This window comes from Rhinolophus sinicus, linkage group LG05 (assembly GCF_036562045.2).
Source record: "Rhinolophus sinicus isolate RSC01 linkage group LG05, ASM3656204v1, whole genome shotgun sequence".
Classification (NCBI taxonomy): domain Eukaryota; kingdom Metazoa; phylum Chordata; class Mammalia; order Chiroptera; family Rhinolophidae; genus Rhinolophus; species Rhinolophus sinicus.
The window spans coordinates 116416848-116432120 of record NC_133755.1 but is presented as its reverse complement, the minus strand read 5'-3'; the positions used below and the strand labels follow the sequence as shown (position 1 = coordinate 116432120).

General features: G+C 39.9%; 1 protein-coding gene across 5 annotated transcripts in view; it reads right to left on the bottom strand.

Moving 5' to 3' along the window:
• The window catches only part of BCKDHB (branched chain keto acid dehydrogenase E1 subunit beta), a 218947-nt gene that overhangs the window by 187975 nt on the left and 15699 nt on the right, over nucleotides 1-15273 (bottom strand). For all 5 annotated transcript variants that reach the window (XM_019729566.2, XM_074333225.1, XM_019729567.2 and 2 more), the window contains exons 2-3: nucleotides 10619-10696; nucleotides 8848-8916 (exon numbers count right to left, since the gene is read on the bottom strand). In XM_019729566.2, coding sequence (XP_019585125.1) covers nucleotides 8848-8916; nucleotides 10619-10696 — 147 coding nt within the window. The remainder of the gene's footprint in view (nucleotides 1-8847; nucleotides 8917-10618; nucleotides 10697-15273) is intronic.

Here is a 15273-nt window from a genome sequence, read left to right as displayed (position 1 = left end):
AGGTATTATATTATGTCATGTCATATCATATCATATTATATAAGACTCGGTCTTATAGTAAAATAAGACCGGGTCTTATATTAATTTTTGCTTCAAAAGACACATTAGAGTTGATTGTCTGGCTAGGTCTTATTTTCAGGGAAACACGGTAGTTCCACCACGTGCACTTTTAGAAAACAGAGGGGCCTTGTAATACCAGGAGCAATTTCAAGTGCCTGACTTTGAGGAAGAAAACACTTAAAGCTACTAGCAACTCTTTAAAAACATTGGAAGAAAGTTTACACCATCTTCGTAATACCTTTTTCACAATTCACGGAAAAGTTATCTTACAAACTACACCTGGTATTCAATATGCTCTGAAGTCAAATGCATACACTTCAACTGGGGGAATAAACGAAATATTCCATTTCCCTGAAGAACTGTCACTAACTGATAAAAGTTTTTTTCTTCAGTAAAATTCGTTCCACCTGCTCAGAGATCATACCCTACCCTACAGATTGCCATTCTTCAATGGAACTCAGACAGCAAATCACCCAAGGAACCCTTGTTTTACAGCAGGAACATACATGGAAAGTCACTTTCTATTGGTGTTGTTTCATAATTCATGTGAAAGTATAAGAGACTTACCAAAGGATTTTGCTTACAGCTCCCACATTTAAAAATTACACTGGAAAGGGGATTTCATAAGAGAAAATGAGGTGCCTAAGGTTTCCCATGGTTCTACTTACAAAATCTCGAAATGTAAAGGAAATCAAAGCATAAAGCCAACGTGTTCCACTTGTTAAAAATAAATAAAAGCACAAACATTACCTAAACGTGTGTCTGTGAGGACCATCTGGTCCTTTCCTTTCACTTTACTGATGAGAACAATGAGACCGAGAGTCGACTCCCAAATACTGGCATATTATACATGAAAACTCGCTTTCTCCGTCCGTCCTAGTTTCCCTTCCTGAATTCAGTGTAGTAAAGTATCTGGTTATATAATTTCTATGATGTTTACATAAGACGTGGTTATATTCATTTTCCCAAGTTGCTACGACAGGCCGCAGTTGCGGTGTAGAGGAATGAATACAGTAATGGAAAAACATCAATCCCAGGAAAAGGCAGATATTTAGGCCTGTAGGCTAATTCAGCAAGTCCTCCGCTGTTCCTTTTCTCACACCTAAGTTTCCTCCAATGAGTGGACCAAAATATAGTGTTATGAGCCACTGCCCAGCAACATTCAAATATGTACAGTGTAGTTTTAAATAAAAACAGCTCCTGACCCTGACATACCAAAGTCTTACTTGACTAAAACACACGCATGCTCTATCACACTGAGGATGACCATATGAGGACAGGTTTAGTATATGACTCGTGGAATCTGTCTCATAACATAAATGAAAGCATGTGTGATACGGAATATAAAAATCACACAGCCCCTAAAAATCAACTCCCTTTCATTGCCCTCTTCTATTCCCAGGCTTCCCCTGTAGTTCCAATTGTTACCCCTGATCAAGGGATCTCCTTGCCTAAAAAATTTTAAGCTGCCATTTGGTATACAATGTGTTGATGAGGGGAAACTACTGTATTTTCAAAGCACTCTTATTATTTTGCTCTATCAAAGGACAAGGAAGGAGAAAAGCACTTTCGTGGTGTAAACCCACACTCATCTGGAACACAAAAGAACTCGATCTCCCTTTTTAATAGCATTGCCCCTAATTATGCATTTCTTCCTTGTTTTTTGTATTAAGTAGTATTCGGCTTTACAGTATTATATTAGTAACCCCCAATCCTTCAGATTCTCCCTTCTGATGGAATTTAAAATGCTTCTCCGCAGTTCCTTTGTATTGATACAATGACAACAGAGACAGTCTCATTTCAAAGTGTAGGCTGCCACCTACTGACTGACTGCGATCCCTTCCCTCTCAGCATAGCTCTCCTGAGAAAACTAATCAAACCTTCACAAAACGTTGTCTTTGCTATGCCATTTTACGCAATGTATTCAACTATAGCAATACAATCTTTTAATTAATGATTTTAACTTCAAAGAAAAGAATGTTAAGTGGACATGTTTCCGTATAGCTATACTCAAAAGGACAGAGAATTATTTTTAAAAAGTATGTGCTATTTTTTAAATAGGCAATAAGTTCTATTTTAATACATTTCTCTTCACCATTTCCTTTATTCTTCACTCCTGAAAACTGAAGTTCACTCCGTTTCATTAGAGACAGTAGTGGTGATTTAATTGTTCCTATTGATCAACCTGGAATTATTCAAAATTTGAATTCATAGTCCTAAAGTAGTCAAAATTCACACATTGCTGACAATAAAGCTAAGAGCTGTTAATTAACTCACCCCCCAGTCAGGCAGACATAAGTCTGCAGGTGTCCTCTAAGAGTAATGGACTTTTGCAAGTGAGCTAGTTTTTCCCTGTTTTAACCTTTTTTTAAGAACATCAGACCCACAAAAAAGTCATTAAAGGGGAATAAGGAAATCCCTTCTGAGACCATAGGCCATTGTCTTGGTGAGACAGTGAAGGGTACATTCACTCAACATTTATTTTAAAAAGTACTGCCTGACACTATATTAAAAGCCAGGGATGCACAGTTGATTTAAATATCTGTTGCCTTTGAGAAGTTATCTGGTGCACAGATATGGTGGAAAGGCAATTACAATATAACTTGTGAAATCTGAACAATGGTAAAGCAGTGCCTGGGTGGGTTTCAGGAGGAGCGTTATAGAGGAAACTTCTGAAGGTGAAATAATTTCCTAGTTAATCAGATAGGAGAGAAAGATCCAAATGGCATGTGCAAAGGAAGAAAGATGAAAAAAGGGGAGCAGGGGGTCTTAGGAAGTGAATATTTAGTAAAGAAAAGTAAATGCGATCAGGTAGGTAGGTGGGGGGCCAGATCGCAAAGTCTTTCGTATACTCTACCAAGAAATGTGTGTTGCAGAATGATCACAATGGCAAGATACCGTTTCCCTGAAAATATGACCGGGTCTGTCATGCGGGGAGGCCCTGCTCACTGCGCCATTTGTCGTGCGGGGGACCCTGCTCGCTGCGCCATTTGTCGTGCAGGGAGGCCTGCAGGGTCTCTGCTCCCGCTCCCCATACAAGAATGCAGGACATGGTGAGGCCAAAAAGGAACACCCACGGAGCCATAGGTAGGGGAGTCATACCACTACGGTCTCACTGGAGGCTGGGTTCACTGGACGTGCGACCTGCTGTCCGTTTTGTCTGCAACCCACCGACGACTCTCTTTCACTCTCTTTCACTCTCCTCCACTCTCCTCCACTCTCCTCCACTCTCCTCCACTCTCCTCCACTCTCCTCCACTCTCCTCCACTCTCCTCCACTCTCCTCCACTCTCCTCCACTCTCCTCCACTCTCCTCCACTCTCCTCCACTCTCCTCCACTCTCCTCCACTCTCCTCCACTCTCCTCCACTCTCCTCCACTCTCCTCCGTAGCCGCAGCAGTTATATTAGCGGCTAATTGGCTAACTGGCTACAGCTGACGGCCAATCAGCCACAGCTGACGGCCATCTACTACCCGAGCCAGCACTCCTCCACGTGAGGCCGAGAGCCTGTAAACTACTTTCTGGGGCTCTGCCCCCACAGGGTCTAATATTAATTTTTGTTCCAAAAGATGCATCAGGGCTTATGTTCAGGGGATGTCATCCTGGAAAATCATGCTAGGGCTTATTTTCCGGTTAGATCTTATTTTTGGGGAAACACAGTAGCAGGGAACAGGTCAGAGGGAAGGTGATTACAAAAAAAAAAAAAGATGATAAAGCTGTCCAAGCAGAAATGATTAAGAATCTAAAGTGAGACCCCAGAGCAGCAAGAATGGAAAAAACAAGTCATATTAAAGACAAACTATGAAGATAAAATTGTAGGACTCAGTTGGATGTGGGGAATGAGAGAAAAGGAAGAGACTAGGATCTCCCCAGTTTCTGGCTTAGGTTACCAAATGGATGGTGGTAGGGTCACCAAGATAGAAAATGTAACGGGAGGCATGGATCTGCTGGGCAGATATAATGAATTCAGCTGAATTTGAAAATATAAGTGTGGAAATGCTGACTTTGAAGTGACTGGAACATTAAGGTGAAGGTATATTGAGTATACAGATCGGAAGCTCAGGCCAGAGGTCTAGACAGGAGACAGAAATTCGGAAGTCACTGATGTGTGAGCAGTAGGTGACATGGATGAAATGCCCCCGACGGAATGGGTACAGTCAGAGCAGAAGAGCACCATGGATGAGAACCTGAATGAGACAACCAACAGAAGACTCACTAGCTTAAATACGCACATGGTATTCTAAGCATCGGCTCGGGCAAGATGGAATAGTGAAGGCTAACAATTGCTCAGCAGCATAGCTACACCAGGTAAAGACAAGGCAATAAAGCTGGGAAAAACAGAAGGCATCAGGAAAAGAAGACCAAATATGGGATGGCTTGACTCCATAAAAGAAGCCATAGGCTTGAGTCTCCAGGAGCTGAGCAGGGCTGCTGGGGACAGGACACTGGACATCACTCATTCACAGAATCACCAGGAGTCGGAGCGGACTCGTTGGCACATAGCACACAAGTTACAAAACTATAATTCAACTTCTGGCTTCCAGTTCCACAGGTTAAGGAACTTGGAAGTCGCCACTATGTCCTAACAAGAAATCAAAAGCTAAACAGACCGAAAAATCTTCTTAGAGCCATAAGAGAGGGGAGGACAAAGAGCAAACCACTACCCCCAAGATTGGAGAGACAGACCCAGGAATACAGGGAATCTCGACTTAAAGGAGCAGAGACCCAGGAGCTGAAAGCTGCAGGAACCAGTGCCAGGAAGGAAAACCCGAACTGCAATGACGAATTACTGGAGGCTCAGTGTGGACAAGCCTGAGAGTTAAACACTCCAGGGGACCCAGTGATAGTGAGGCCCCACAAATTCATGAGGCTTACCTGCAGGCGTTAAACTAGGCTCCCATAGGAAACATCAGAGAAAAACACTTCTCAGCAGGAGAAACAGACAAGCACTTGAAATACTTAAATACGCCAGAGCACACCCGTCTTAAAGTCTGCCCTCAGGTGAAACTTGTTCTCCAGAGCCTAGCCTGCTGCGTATTATCAGAGCTAACTGACCTGGGGGAAGGGCGATAGCCAAACTCCAGCCCACTCTAGCTATCCTGTCCCATCTCAGGGGGAAGAAAAATTTGAGAAACACTTGTGACATTCACAGTCCAGAGGCACAGGCTCCCCAAAAGGCTGAGACCTAGTCATAGGACTGTAGAAAGCCTCCCACACACACACCTCACCACCCCATCCCTAAACGCCTATTTTCAGCAGTTCCTTTTACCCAGTGCATCATGTCTGGCTATGAAGAAAAAGTTACAATGCACAACAAAACACAATTTGAGGAGACACAGTGTTCAGACTGAGTCGGAGGTGTTCCCAGATTTGGGCCTGAGAAGCTGCAAGTGCAAAGAACATACGAGGAGGCTGAGAGGGAGATATAGGTTTATTGAGGCTTACGGACCAGGGAGAGTCTCTGGTGGCAGCAGGAGGGGTAGTGATCTGCCCGCAGGCAGGGAAGAAGCAAGGTTATATAGGCACAGCAAAACAAAGAGCATTCCACGGGAGAAATCCTCTGGAAGGCTGCTGTCACGCACACAGTGTCCCAAGAAGGCGGGACACCTTGGCTGCCTGCCTGCTCATCTGACTGTGGGCCAGATCCCTCCACAGAGCAAGCGCCAGATCCACACAGTGTAAGGATATTGGAACTATCAGACCAGGAATTTAAAACAACTGTAACTAATATGCTAAAGGCTCAAATGGATAAAGGAGACAGCATGCAAGAACAGAAGGGCAAAAGCAGAGGTGAAGATCCTAAGAAAAAACCAGAAAGTATAATTCTATGTTTTAAATATTAGGTAATATTTACAAATATATTCAAATATAGTCTAGAAGTGTCTATACCCAGATACGTATAGGGGTTTTCTCTAGGTTAGCTCTGGAAGTACAGGCAATTTTTTATTTCCTTCCTTATGCTTTTCTATATTTTCCAAATGTTCTACAATGCATAGGCATTACTTTTGAAATCAAATGTATAAGGTTTTTACTTTTTAAAAAAAAAAGATCTAAAGTTTATAGGAGTCTAAATTAGCTGGAACTAATTGAGATAGTTTGAGGTAGTTGAAATTGGCCCAACTATCTCAAACTATAAACGGCTGTTAGAAATAGACAGCTACTGGGGGAAAAAATTGACGGTTGCTAGATAGTAGGTGTGATGCGGGAGAAGGTGAAGGGATCAGAAAGCACAAATTAGTAGTTACAATACTGTCACAGGGATATGAAAGAGAGTTTGAGGAATATAATCAATAACATTGTAAAGATTATGTAGGGTGTCAGATGGGCACTTGTCTTATTAGGGAGACCACTTCATGGACTGTGTAGATGTCTGACCACTATGCTATATGCTTGAAGCTTAAGTTGAACAATACTGAATGTCAACTATAATTAAATATATAGAGAGAGAGACTCATGAGATGTGAGTACAGCACAGGAAATAGAGTCAACGGAATTGTAACAGCTATATACATTGTCAGATGGGTAGTAGACGGGGGATGTTATCACTTTGTGAAGGGTGTAAACTATTACATTGCTTTGTACACCAGAAGGGAGGGAAGGGGAGGAGAGGGAAGAGGAGAGGCGAGGAGAGGCGAGGCATGGAGAGAAAAAATAGACAGCTAGGCAAAAGCAAAGGGGCAGGACCCAGGAAATCAACCTGCTATAAAAGGAAGGGAAAAGAACTACCTGGGAATTCCTGTTAAGTGAGGTGGAACACACTATGGTTTCTTGGATTCAGAGGAGAGTGGAACAAGAAGAAAAAGAAAAAAACATCTTAAAGATCCTCACCACTTACTCTGCTAGCACACAGGAGCTTCACAGGGCAGTGTCAAAGGTAAGAAAGGACATAATCAATACCTCCCCCTAAATTTAACTGTTTTGCCAGATTAGATAAGACTGAGAGAAGATATAAATGGTCAAAAGCATCCTCAAGGCAGCCCTCAAGATAAGGGGTTGCAACATTCCTTACATAGAAAGTCAGGAGTGAGAATGCTGGGATGGGCCAAAATGCATTCTGATAGTTTTAAGTCTGAGTCAAATGAAATAAGTGAAAGCATGAGGCAGAAATCGATCGCAAGCCATCAGCTGGAATGAAACATGTAGAAGGGGAATGTGGGGGCGGCCTGTTAGCTCAGTTGGTTAGAGCACAGTGCTCTTAACAACAAGGTTGCCAGTTCGATCCCCACAGGTGCCACTGTGAGCTGCACCCTCCACAACTAGATTGAAACAACTACTTGACTTGGAGCTGATGGGTTCTGGAAAAATACACTTAAATAAATAAAAGTTTTAGAAAAAGGAACTTCTTCTTTAAAAAAAAAAGAATGGGAATGTGATTATTCATTTTATGTGTCAACATGGCTTGACAACTGTACTCAGTTGTTTGGTCAAATGACAGTCTAGGTATTGCTGTGAAGGTATTTTTTTACATGTGATTAACATTTAAATCAGTACACTTTCAGTAAAGAGGATTATCCCCTTCATTATGTGTATGGGCCTCATCTAATCACTTGCTTAAGAGAAAAGACAGGTTTCCCACACAAGAAATTCAGCTTCAAGACTGCAATATAAAAACGCTGTCTGGGTTTCCAGCCTGCTGACTTGACCTACAGATTTCAGACTTGTCAGCCCCCACAATAGTGTGAGTCAATTCCTTAAAAAAATAAATCTATTACTCATTCCCTCTTTCTGTCTCTTTATAGGTATATATATATATATATATATATATATATATATATATACACACACACACACACACACACACACACACACAGACAGTGAACAAAAAGGGGTTTCTATGGAAAGTAACCTCACAGGATGATCAGATCATAAATCCCTAACTGGGCAGGCCATGGTGGGTAGTCAGCCCCAGGTCTATAACTTCTTTAGCAAAAGGTTTATCTTTGCCTTAAGCAAGCCCAGTCCATTGTTTCATGCATCTAGATTGGCACACCTTTGAAATACCCTTTCAGAGACCCCAAGAGAGCACATAATCTTGTCAATTATTCTGTAATCTCATCCTCCACATTGCTTCCTCCCACCTTCATGTACTCTTTCTTACATTCCCTACCTAATTTCAAATGCAAAAGAAGCTACAAACTGTTATTCTCAGAAACATTTATCTCAATCTGTTGAGATCTTGCTTCCAGGTGTATTCTCTTTTGGGCTCAAATAAATTTTTATGAACATTCTCTACAGGTTTGGACATTTCTTATATCACGAAGATATAGATACATATAATATATTATATATGTATGTACATATATTATATATATATGTATATGTACATACATATACACATACACAGAAGTACATAGATATACAGATATATCCTAATGCTTCTATTTCTCTGGAGAACACTGACTAATATAGGTAATAAAGACGAAACCTATTAACAGAGGCAAATAGGACAGAATCTTGAACTAGAAGCAATGGAATTAAACTTGGCTAAGGCAGGCAGCAATAAGTTATCAAAGATTACTGGACATATGAATGACATGATAAACAACACATTTAATGAAGATTATTTTGGATAATACGTGTACTGTGAACTAGATCAGAGGGATACTACAGTTAGAGCACATTTGGAGAAAGGTAGGCCAAAGAATTGTGTGGGTGGCTATGGAAATGAAAAGGAACCCATTTGTACAATAAGGATATGGCCAACAATGTAACAGGCATATTTTGTATTCTCAAGATCTAAGTAAAAGTGCTACAGGAATACTATTCATATATAAAGATATTCACTTACCATATTTGTCTCGCAAGCCAACAGTACATCTAAAGACTCCACCAAAGGCGACATCTTCACCAAATATTACTGAAAAACAATGTTTAAAAAAAAATTTATTTAGCAAGCCCTAAATGACAGTAATAATGAGAAATAAGTAAGTTAAATGTTTCTATTTTAAATCAAAAAACAGAAATGGACCATAGATCCAAATAAAAGTTTCTCAATTCTGACATTGACATTGTGTACTGGATAATTCTTTTAGTGCAGCAGCCTGTCCTGTGCGTTGTAGATACACAGCAGCATATCACATCTCTGATCTCTACCCAATGGATGACAGTTGTCCCCCCCACACACAGTTGTGAGAGCCGAAAGTGTCTCTAGACATAAAGAGGAGAGGGGATTAAAATCACACCCTTTGAGAAAGAACCACTGATCCAGAATCTAATCTTGTTTTACCATGAAGAATGAGGTCAGAGGATTAGCAAAGTAACTTGCCAAGTCAAAAAGCAAGAGGCAGAACCATGACTCACACTCCAGGCTCCTGAGTCCCTGGCCAATGGTTTTGGGGGATTTTTTTTTATACGTGGTATATTATACAATGAGAGTCAGCAACTGGAAGAGCTGAAGGCAAAACATGCCAAGCTGAGAGAACAGTCACAGTTAAGTGACTTAGAATGTGTGAAAGAGAAAGAAGGCAAGCATGATGGGACAGTCAGCAAGGAAAAGAACAGTATAGGTACAAATTGCGAGGAGCTCTGAAGTAAGACAAAGAAAATAAAACAATGGGAATTCATGGTGCTAACTTCTAGTTACATTAATGCACCTAACCAGCTCTATGGGTCCAAGGAAAATAACTGGCCCTTCTCTACTCATCTAGAGCAATCATTCTCAGACAGCATTCAAAGCAATGCAGGGTCTAATTATCCATTAGTCTAGCTCTCACTTCCTCCTAAAAGATAACTTGTTTTTCACTACATCTTAAACTAGAGATTCTCAAGTAGAAACCCAAGGTATTATATATATAACATGGGTGCCATGTGTCAACGTTGCCCAAGCAGTAGTTCACCATAATCAGAAGTGTCTGGACGCTGATGGTAACCACTTTGAGCACCTCTTGTAATTGCAGAAGTCAAATGTGATTTGTATTCATCTTACGTTATTGGTATATATTGACTATTACAATTTTAATACAGTTTTCCTTTCTTAAAATGTGTATACTTTTTTTGGCACCCTCTGTATGTAGCACATATGCTGTATGTTTTCTAAATTTGTTGTATGTTTATATATGTTTATATGAAGTAAAGCCAATTAAATTAAGAATACAGCAGGACAGCTGTTTTTATATCAATAATTTAATTGGTAAAATAAAGGTTAAATTACTTATAAAGTTATTCCCCCAAAAAATCTTACAAGATGACAATGAATCCTAAAGGGAAGTACAGAATCAAATCTTGATTTTATAAATACAAAGCTGAATGAAGTAGTATTTTCCATTTTTTCTATATGCTAGGAGTACACAGTAAGTAATAATCCAGAAGATATTAATATCAGAACCACACATACTAACATGATGATGTTAGATATACATGAGAACTAACTTGCAATGAGTGGATCAAAAAACAAAAAAAAGTGTTAATAATTTAATTTTGTAACCATAATCATTTGGTCAGGTCTTTTATGCATTTAAGGTAGATATAATGTTAACCACTGAGCTCTAGACAAATATTTCCAACAAATCTTCCACGCTGAAGTAGCACAGCCACCCCAATCAAGCACAAAGGAAGTTTACCTGCAGTAGGATCTTTGGCCAGTGAGTTATCCAAGGCACTTGTTACTGCTTGGAAAAGATTCATTTTCTGAGTTTGCCCTGTGAAAACAATTTTTTTTTTAAGTAACATTTCATACATTAAAAAATATATAAAAATAACCCATTTCTTAACAGTTGATTACAACTTGATTAATCAAGGTACAAAGGTATAGAATATGTGAATTTATTGGATTATATACAATGATGATGGTTCTGTGGAAGATACGAAAGCAACACAGACTTCAAGAGTTTTGTTGATGAGGCAAAATTTACATATATTAAACAATTTAAAAAGAGTACAAAAAAAGAAGGAATATAATCAAATGACCAAATGTATATAGACAATAAATAAAAGTTCTAGAAAATCAGAAAAGGGAACCATCCCGAGTAAGAGTGGTCTAGGAAGATCCCCTAAAGGGGTGTCAGAAACATAAGCTATAAAAAATGCACATGACCGGTGGAATGTGTTAAATATGCCAATGAAAGCAAATGGTCATGGGCCATAAAACAATGAGGAAGGCAACCTTAAACTTTAGTACCCAGAACTGCTGGTATCTGGAGAATCCTGCCTAACTAAGCACATCAGACTTGGTTCTTCCTATTATCTCACTGCTCAAGTCAGAATCTCTGCAAGCCAACCTCTGTCTCCCTACATGGGTTACTGGGCGGGTTAAATGGAACAGTGTATGTAACCTCTTAGAACAACACCTACCACAGTGAGTGCTGAATAAATATTAGCTATTCGTTGTTAGATTCTGGACTTTGTCTGTGTCCTTCATCTTGACCTGGGCCTTATTCTAAAGGGAATAAAGCTTTATTTGATAAAGTTCCAGATGTTGAAATTCAGAAACATCATGGCTTTAAAAGTATGAATGAAGCCTCAATGCTGCCCAGTGCCTGCAGTCATCCTAGAGCTTTAGGTCAACTCCTCTCCAAAAGCACTGCTCAGAACGGAGAAAGGCTTCTGCCTGGATCTTCTCTGATCCACAGACACAGTCTTCAGACCCACTCCTGACCCATATGCACTGATGCTCACTTTAACCCATAGCCACGCTGACATCAAATCCTTTCAAAACCTGCCGCTTACCCTGACCACTGCCCTATCTAACCTCTGTGCTGCTCAGTAGCCTGGTGTATCCCAAAGCCAAGGGCTAATTCCCAGGGTAGGTCACAACAGCTGCTGCTATTGCCTTTGACCTTCTGGCGGTGAGACAGCGGCCGCTCTTTTCTCCTGGAGCCCCATCTTCTTCCTAAGACTCCATGGCAAACTCTGACCTTTGACATCTTAAATCTTCCATTATCTACTGACAACCGGGCTACTGATTCTCTGCCTGCTCTGGCTTCAGACGTCTCTCTGGACCCATAACACTGCTGAATGCCTAGGCTTCAGGTCTTGGCAATCCCCTCTCAGATCTGCCCTGCTGTGTTCTGAGCGCAGAATAAAGGCCTATTTCTACTCTTATTTCTGGTGGGGATCACAGGAATTTATTCAAGAAAATCACTTATGTTCGACCACTTATGTCAAAAGAAACACAATCACACATGTTCATGATCACGTCATAATTTATTTTTCTTTAGGCTACGGCTATATCACTTAATAGATATTTTCCTTAAATTCTTCTCCAGTCTATAAAAACTCTTTAAATTGTTTAAGAGTGTCCAACATCAGATGTAATAGTTTAGGGTAAACCTTTTTCCCAACCACCATGATATTCATAGTCTTTTTCTTATTTCATATATTTCCTAAAGTAAGATTTTTGTCTATTAGGATTTTCATAGTCAAGAACCTAGGGAGAAGGAAAATGCCTTAACATCTAATCTGGTATTTATGTCAGGTCTGCTGACCATTAGAATTAAAACTGAATGTCCCCGAGATATCTTATTTCACTACTGCTCAACAAATGTTCAGTAGACTTTAATAATAAAAATTATACAAAGTTAATCTGAAAAGTATTGCCTGATAACCACAAAGAATTTACTCATATTGAAAATAATTTACAAGTAAGGGCATTTAAAGGTCATATTTCCATGTGAGTGTATAAACTTTTACTCCTGAACACTTGTTTTCAAATATATTCAAAATTTTAGGGTTCTAGATTAACTATTATTCTACTAGATGCTTTTAAAAGTTTTAAATGACAATTTTTAATACAGTAACATCTACTTTTGATTCTTTTAAAGTTGCAGTATGACTGGTGGATTGGTCAGGAATAAATCACAAGTTATTCACAAGTAAGATCATTTTAAATATTTAATTTCCTTAAAATTACTTATTCTCCTGTAGGTTACACCAAAGACCATTGATAAAATATGCCTGTATTCCCTCATAAGATAAGCACAATTGTAGCACGTCTAACCAAAGCTGTGCCACTGGTAAGACCTGAAAAAAGAAAAAGTGGTCTATGAAAACCACTCAAAAATTACTAAACACAGCTGCCAAATCATACAATGCCAGTGTTTATAAATGGCTGCTAAATTTCAAAACCAGACTGACAACTCTTCTTTTCAAGATTAAAAGTTGTAACAAAACAAACATAAAAATATATACACAGCAGCGCAATTACCCAAATCAAGGACACAAGCTAATGGGTACCCACTGGTAAAACAACTTCATGGTTGGAATTCAGCTGCTCACTTGAAATTGTCCTAAGTAGAGCATCATGAATAACTAGGTCATCATCACTGCTGCAAAGATAACGCGGATGTTGTTGAAATGGAAGGGACACAATAGAACATAGTACCAAGAGGGCAGGGATTCTTATCTGTTTTTGATCAGTGCTATATGCTTGGTGTTTACATCAGACATGTACTGTAGTAGGCACTCAATAAATATTTGTTGAATGAATGGCTTAACAGATAAATACATGCAGCTCTTTCATTAAAGATAAAAAATACACAAAGCAAATTGTTAATCAACCCAGAGAAAGCAATGGGGTAGGAAAAAAGAGCTACCAATGTCACAATTCAAAGACGGACTTAGACTGCAGGCGAAACGGGACAGGGGAAAGGGGTATTGCAATAACAGTCTGATGGAGTTCACTTATTTTGAATAACTATTCAGTAGGCAGTAGTGTTGAAGGGAGAGAGACCTTCCAGAGCACTTGAGACAAAAGGGGTAAATAGGTCCCAAACAGCAGTCTCCAGAAATAAATAAGGACCACAGTAGGACATGTCAAAAGTAAGTGTCTTTGTAGTTAAACCCCGAACAAATAAAAATACACAGCTATGATATGGAAAATTAGAGTTTACTTTCCGAAAACAAGTTTCTGCCAACACTTCTAGCACTGATCCCTCTCTGAGCTGCCTTGTCCTTGCTACACACCTGTGTATCACATATGGCACTTCCTCATCGTATTCCTAAGGAACCATAGCATTTAGCACAATGCCTAACACACACATTACAGTCAGTATATGCCTGTGGAAGCGTGATGATGATGAATGATTTCAGGGGCTTAGTCTGGCATTGTGAAATGGAAAGATGCCTACGGAACTACCTATTTTCCCCAAAAAAAAACCTCCTCCACCCCTCCAGACACCCTATTCTCCAGGAATCTCTTTCTGTGTACCATGTATGAATTCTCTATCCCACTCTAATCCCTATTAAAGAGAGTCCCAACCTCAACTTTATAAAGCAAGTTTCAAGGAGAGTCAAAATATCAGGGACAGAACAGTTTACATTAAAATGTAAATAAAGAATTGATAAGCATAAATGCCTTTTTAAGGTGCCAATATATACTGCATATCCATGAACAGGAAGAAAGTAAACAGCGCTAGGGTGGAGGTAGAATGAGGGAGTCACCAAAATAGGAGGTCCTAAGAAAGCCTGAAAGTTGAAGAGACTGTGGCTAGGGTCCCTGGGTTCCCCCTGTCAGGGCACTGGGTAACGTTGGTCAAGATATGACAAGCGATGGTACCTCCCTTCCTTTTTCTGGCACCTTCTCTATTCCATCTCTAAATGGTTTTTAAACCCATCTACATGCTTGTGATTCCCAAATGGGTATCTGCAATCCAGATCTCTCCTCAGAGCTCTTGACTTTTATATCCAACAGTCAGCCATTCCTTACTTGGGTGTCTTGGGTTTTTTTAACTCAACAAGCACAAAACTGAACTCTGGAAGTCTATGCCCAAGATGCTACTTTCACATCTTAGCAAACAGCACTACCCTCCACGCAGGTGTCCAAGACAGAAAGCAAGGAGGCATCCTTGAATGTCTTCCTTTTATTCATTACTTGCATCCAATCCGTCACATCCTACTTCAAAATACATTACTTCCAAAATGCAGCTTAAAATCCGGCACTACCATCTCCTATTTCCAGAGTTCATCATCTCTTTCCTGATCCAGAAAACTGCCTTAGTCAGCTCAGGTGACTGCTATAACAAAATACCATAGATTTGGTGCCTTCAACAACAGAAATTTATTTCTCATTGTTCTTTGTAGAGGTTGGGAATTCCAGGACCAAAGTGAGTTGCTGCTGAGGGCCCTCTTCCTGGTTTGCAGAAAACCATTTTCTTGCTGTGTCCTCATATTGTAGGGAAAGAGATATCTCTCTGGGGTCTCTTCTTATAAGGGGTCTAATCCCATTCATGAGGGTTCCACCCTCATGACCTAATTACCTCCCAATGGCCCCATCCCCAAA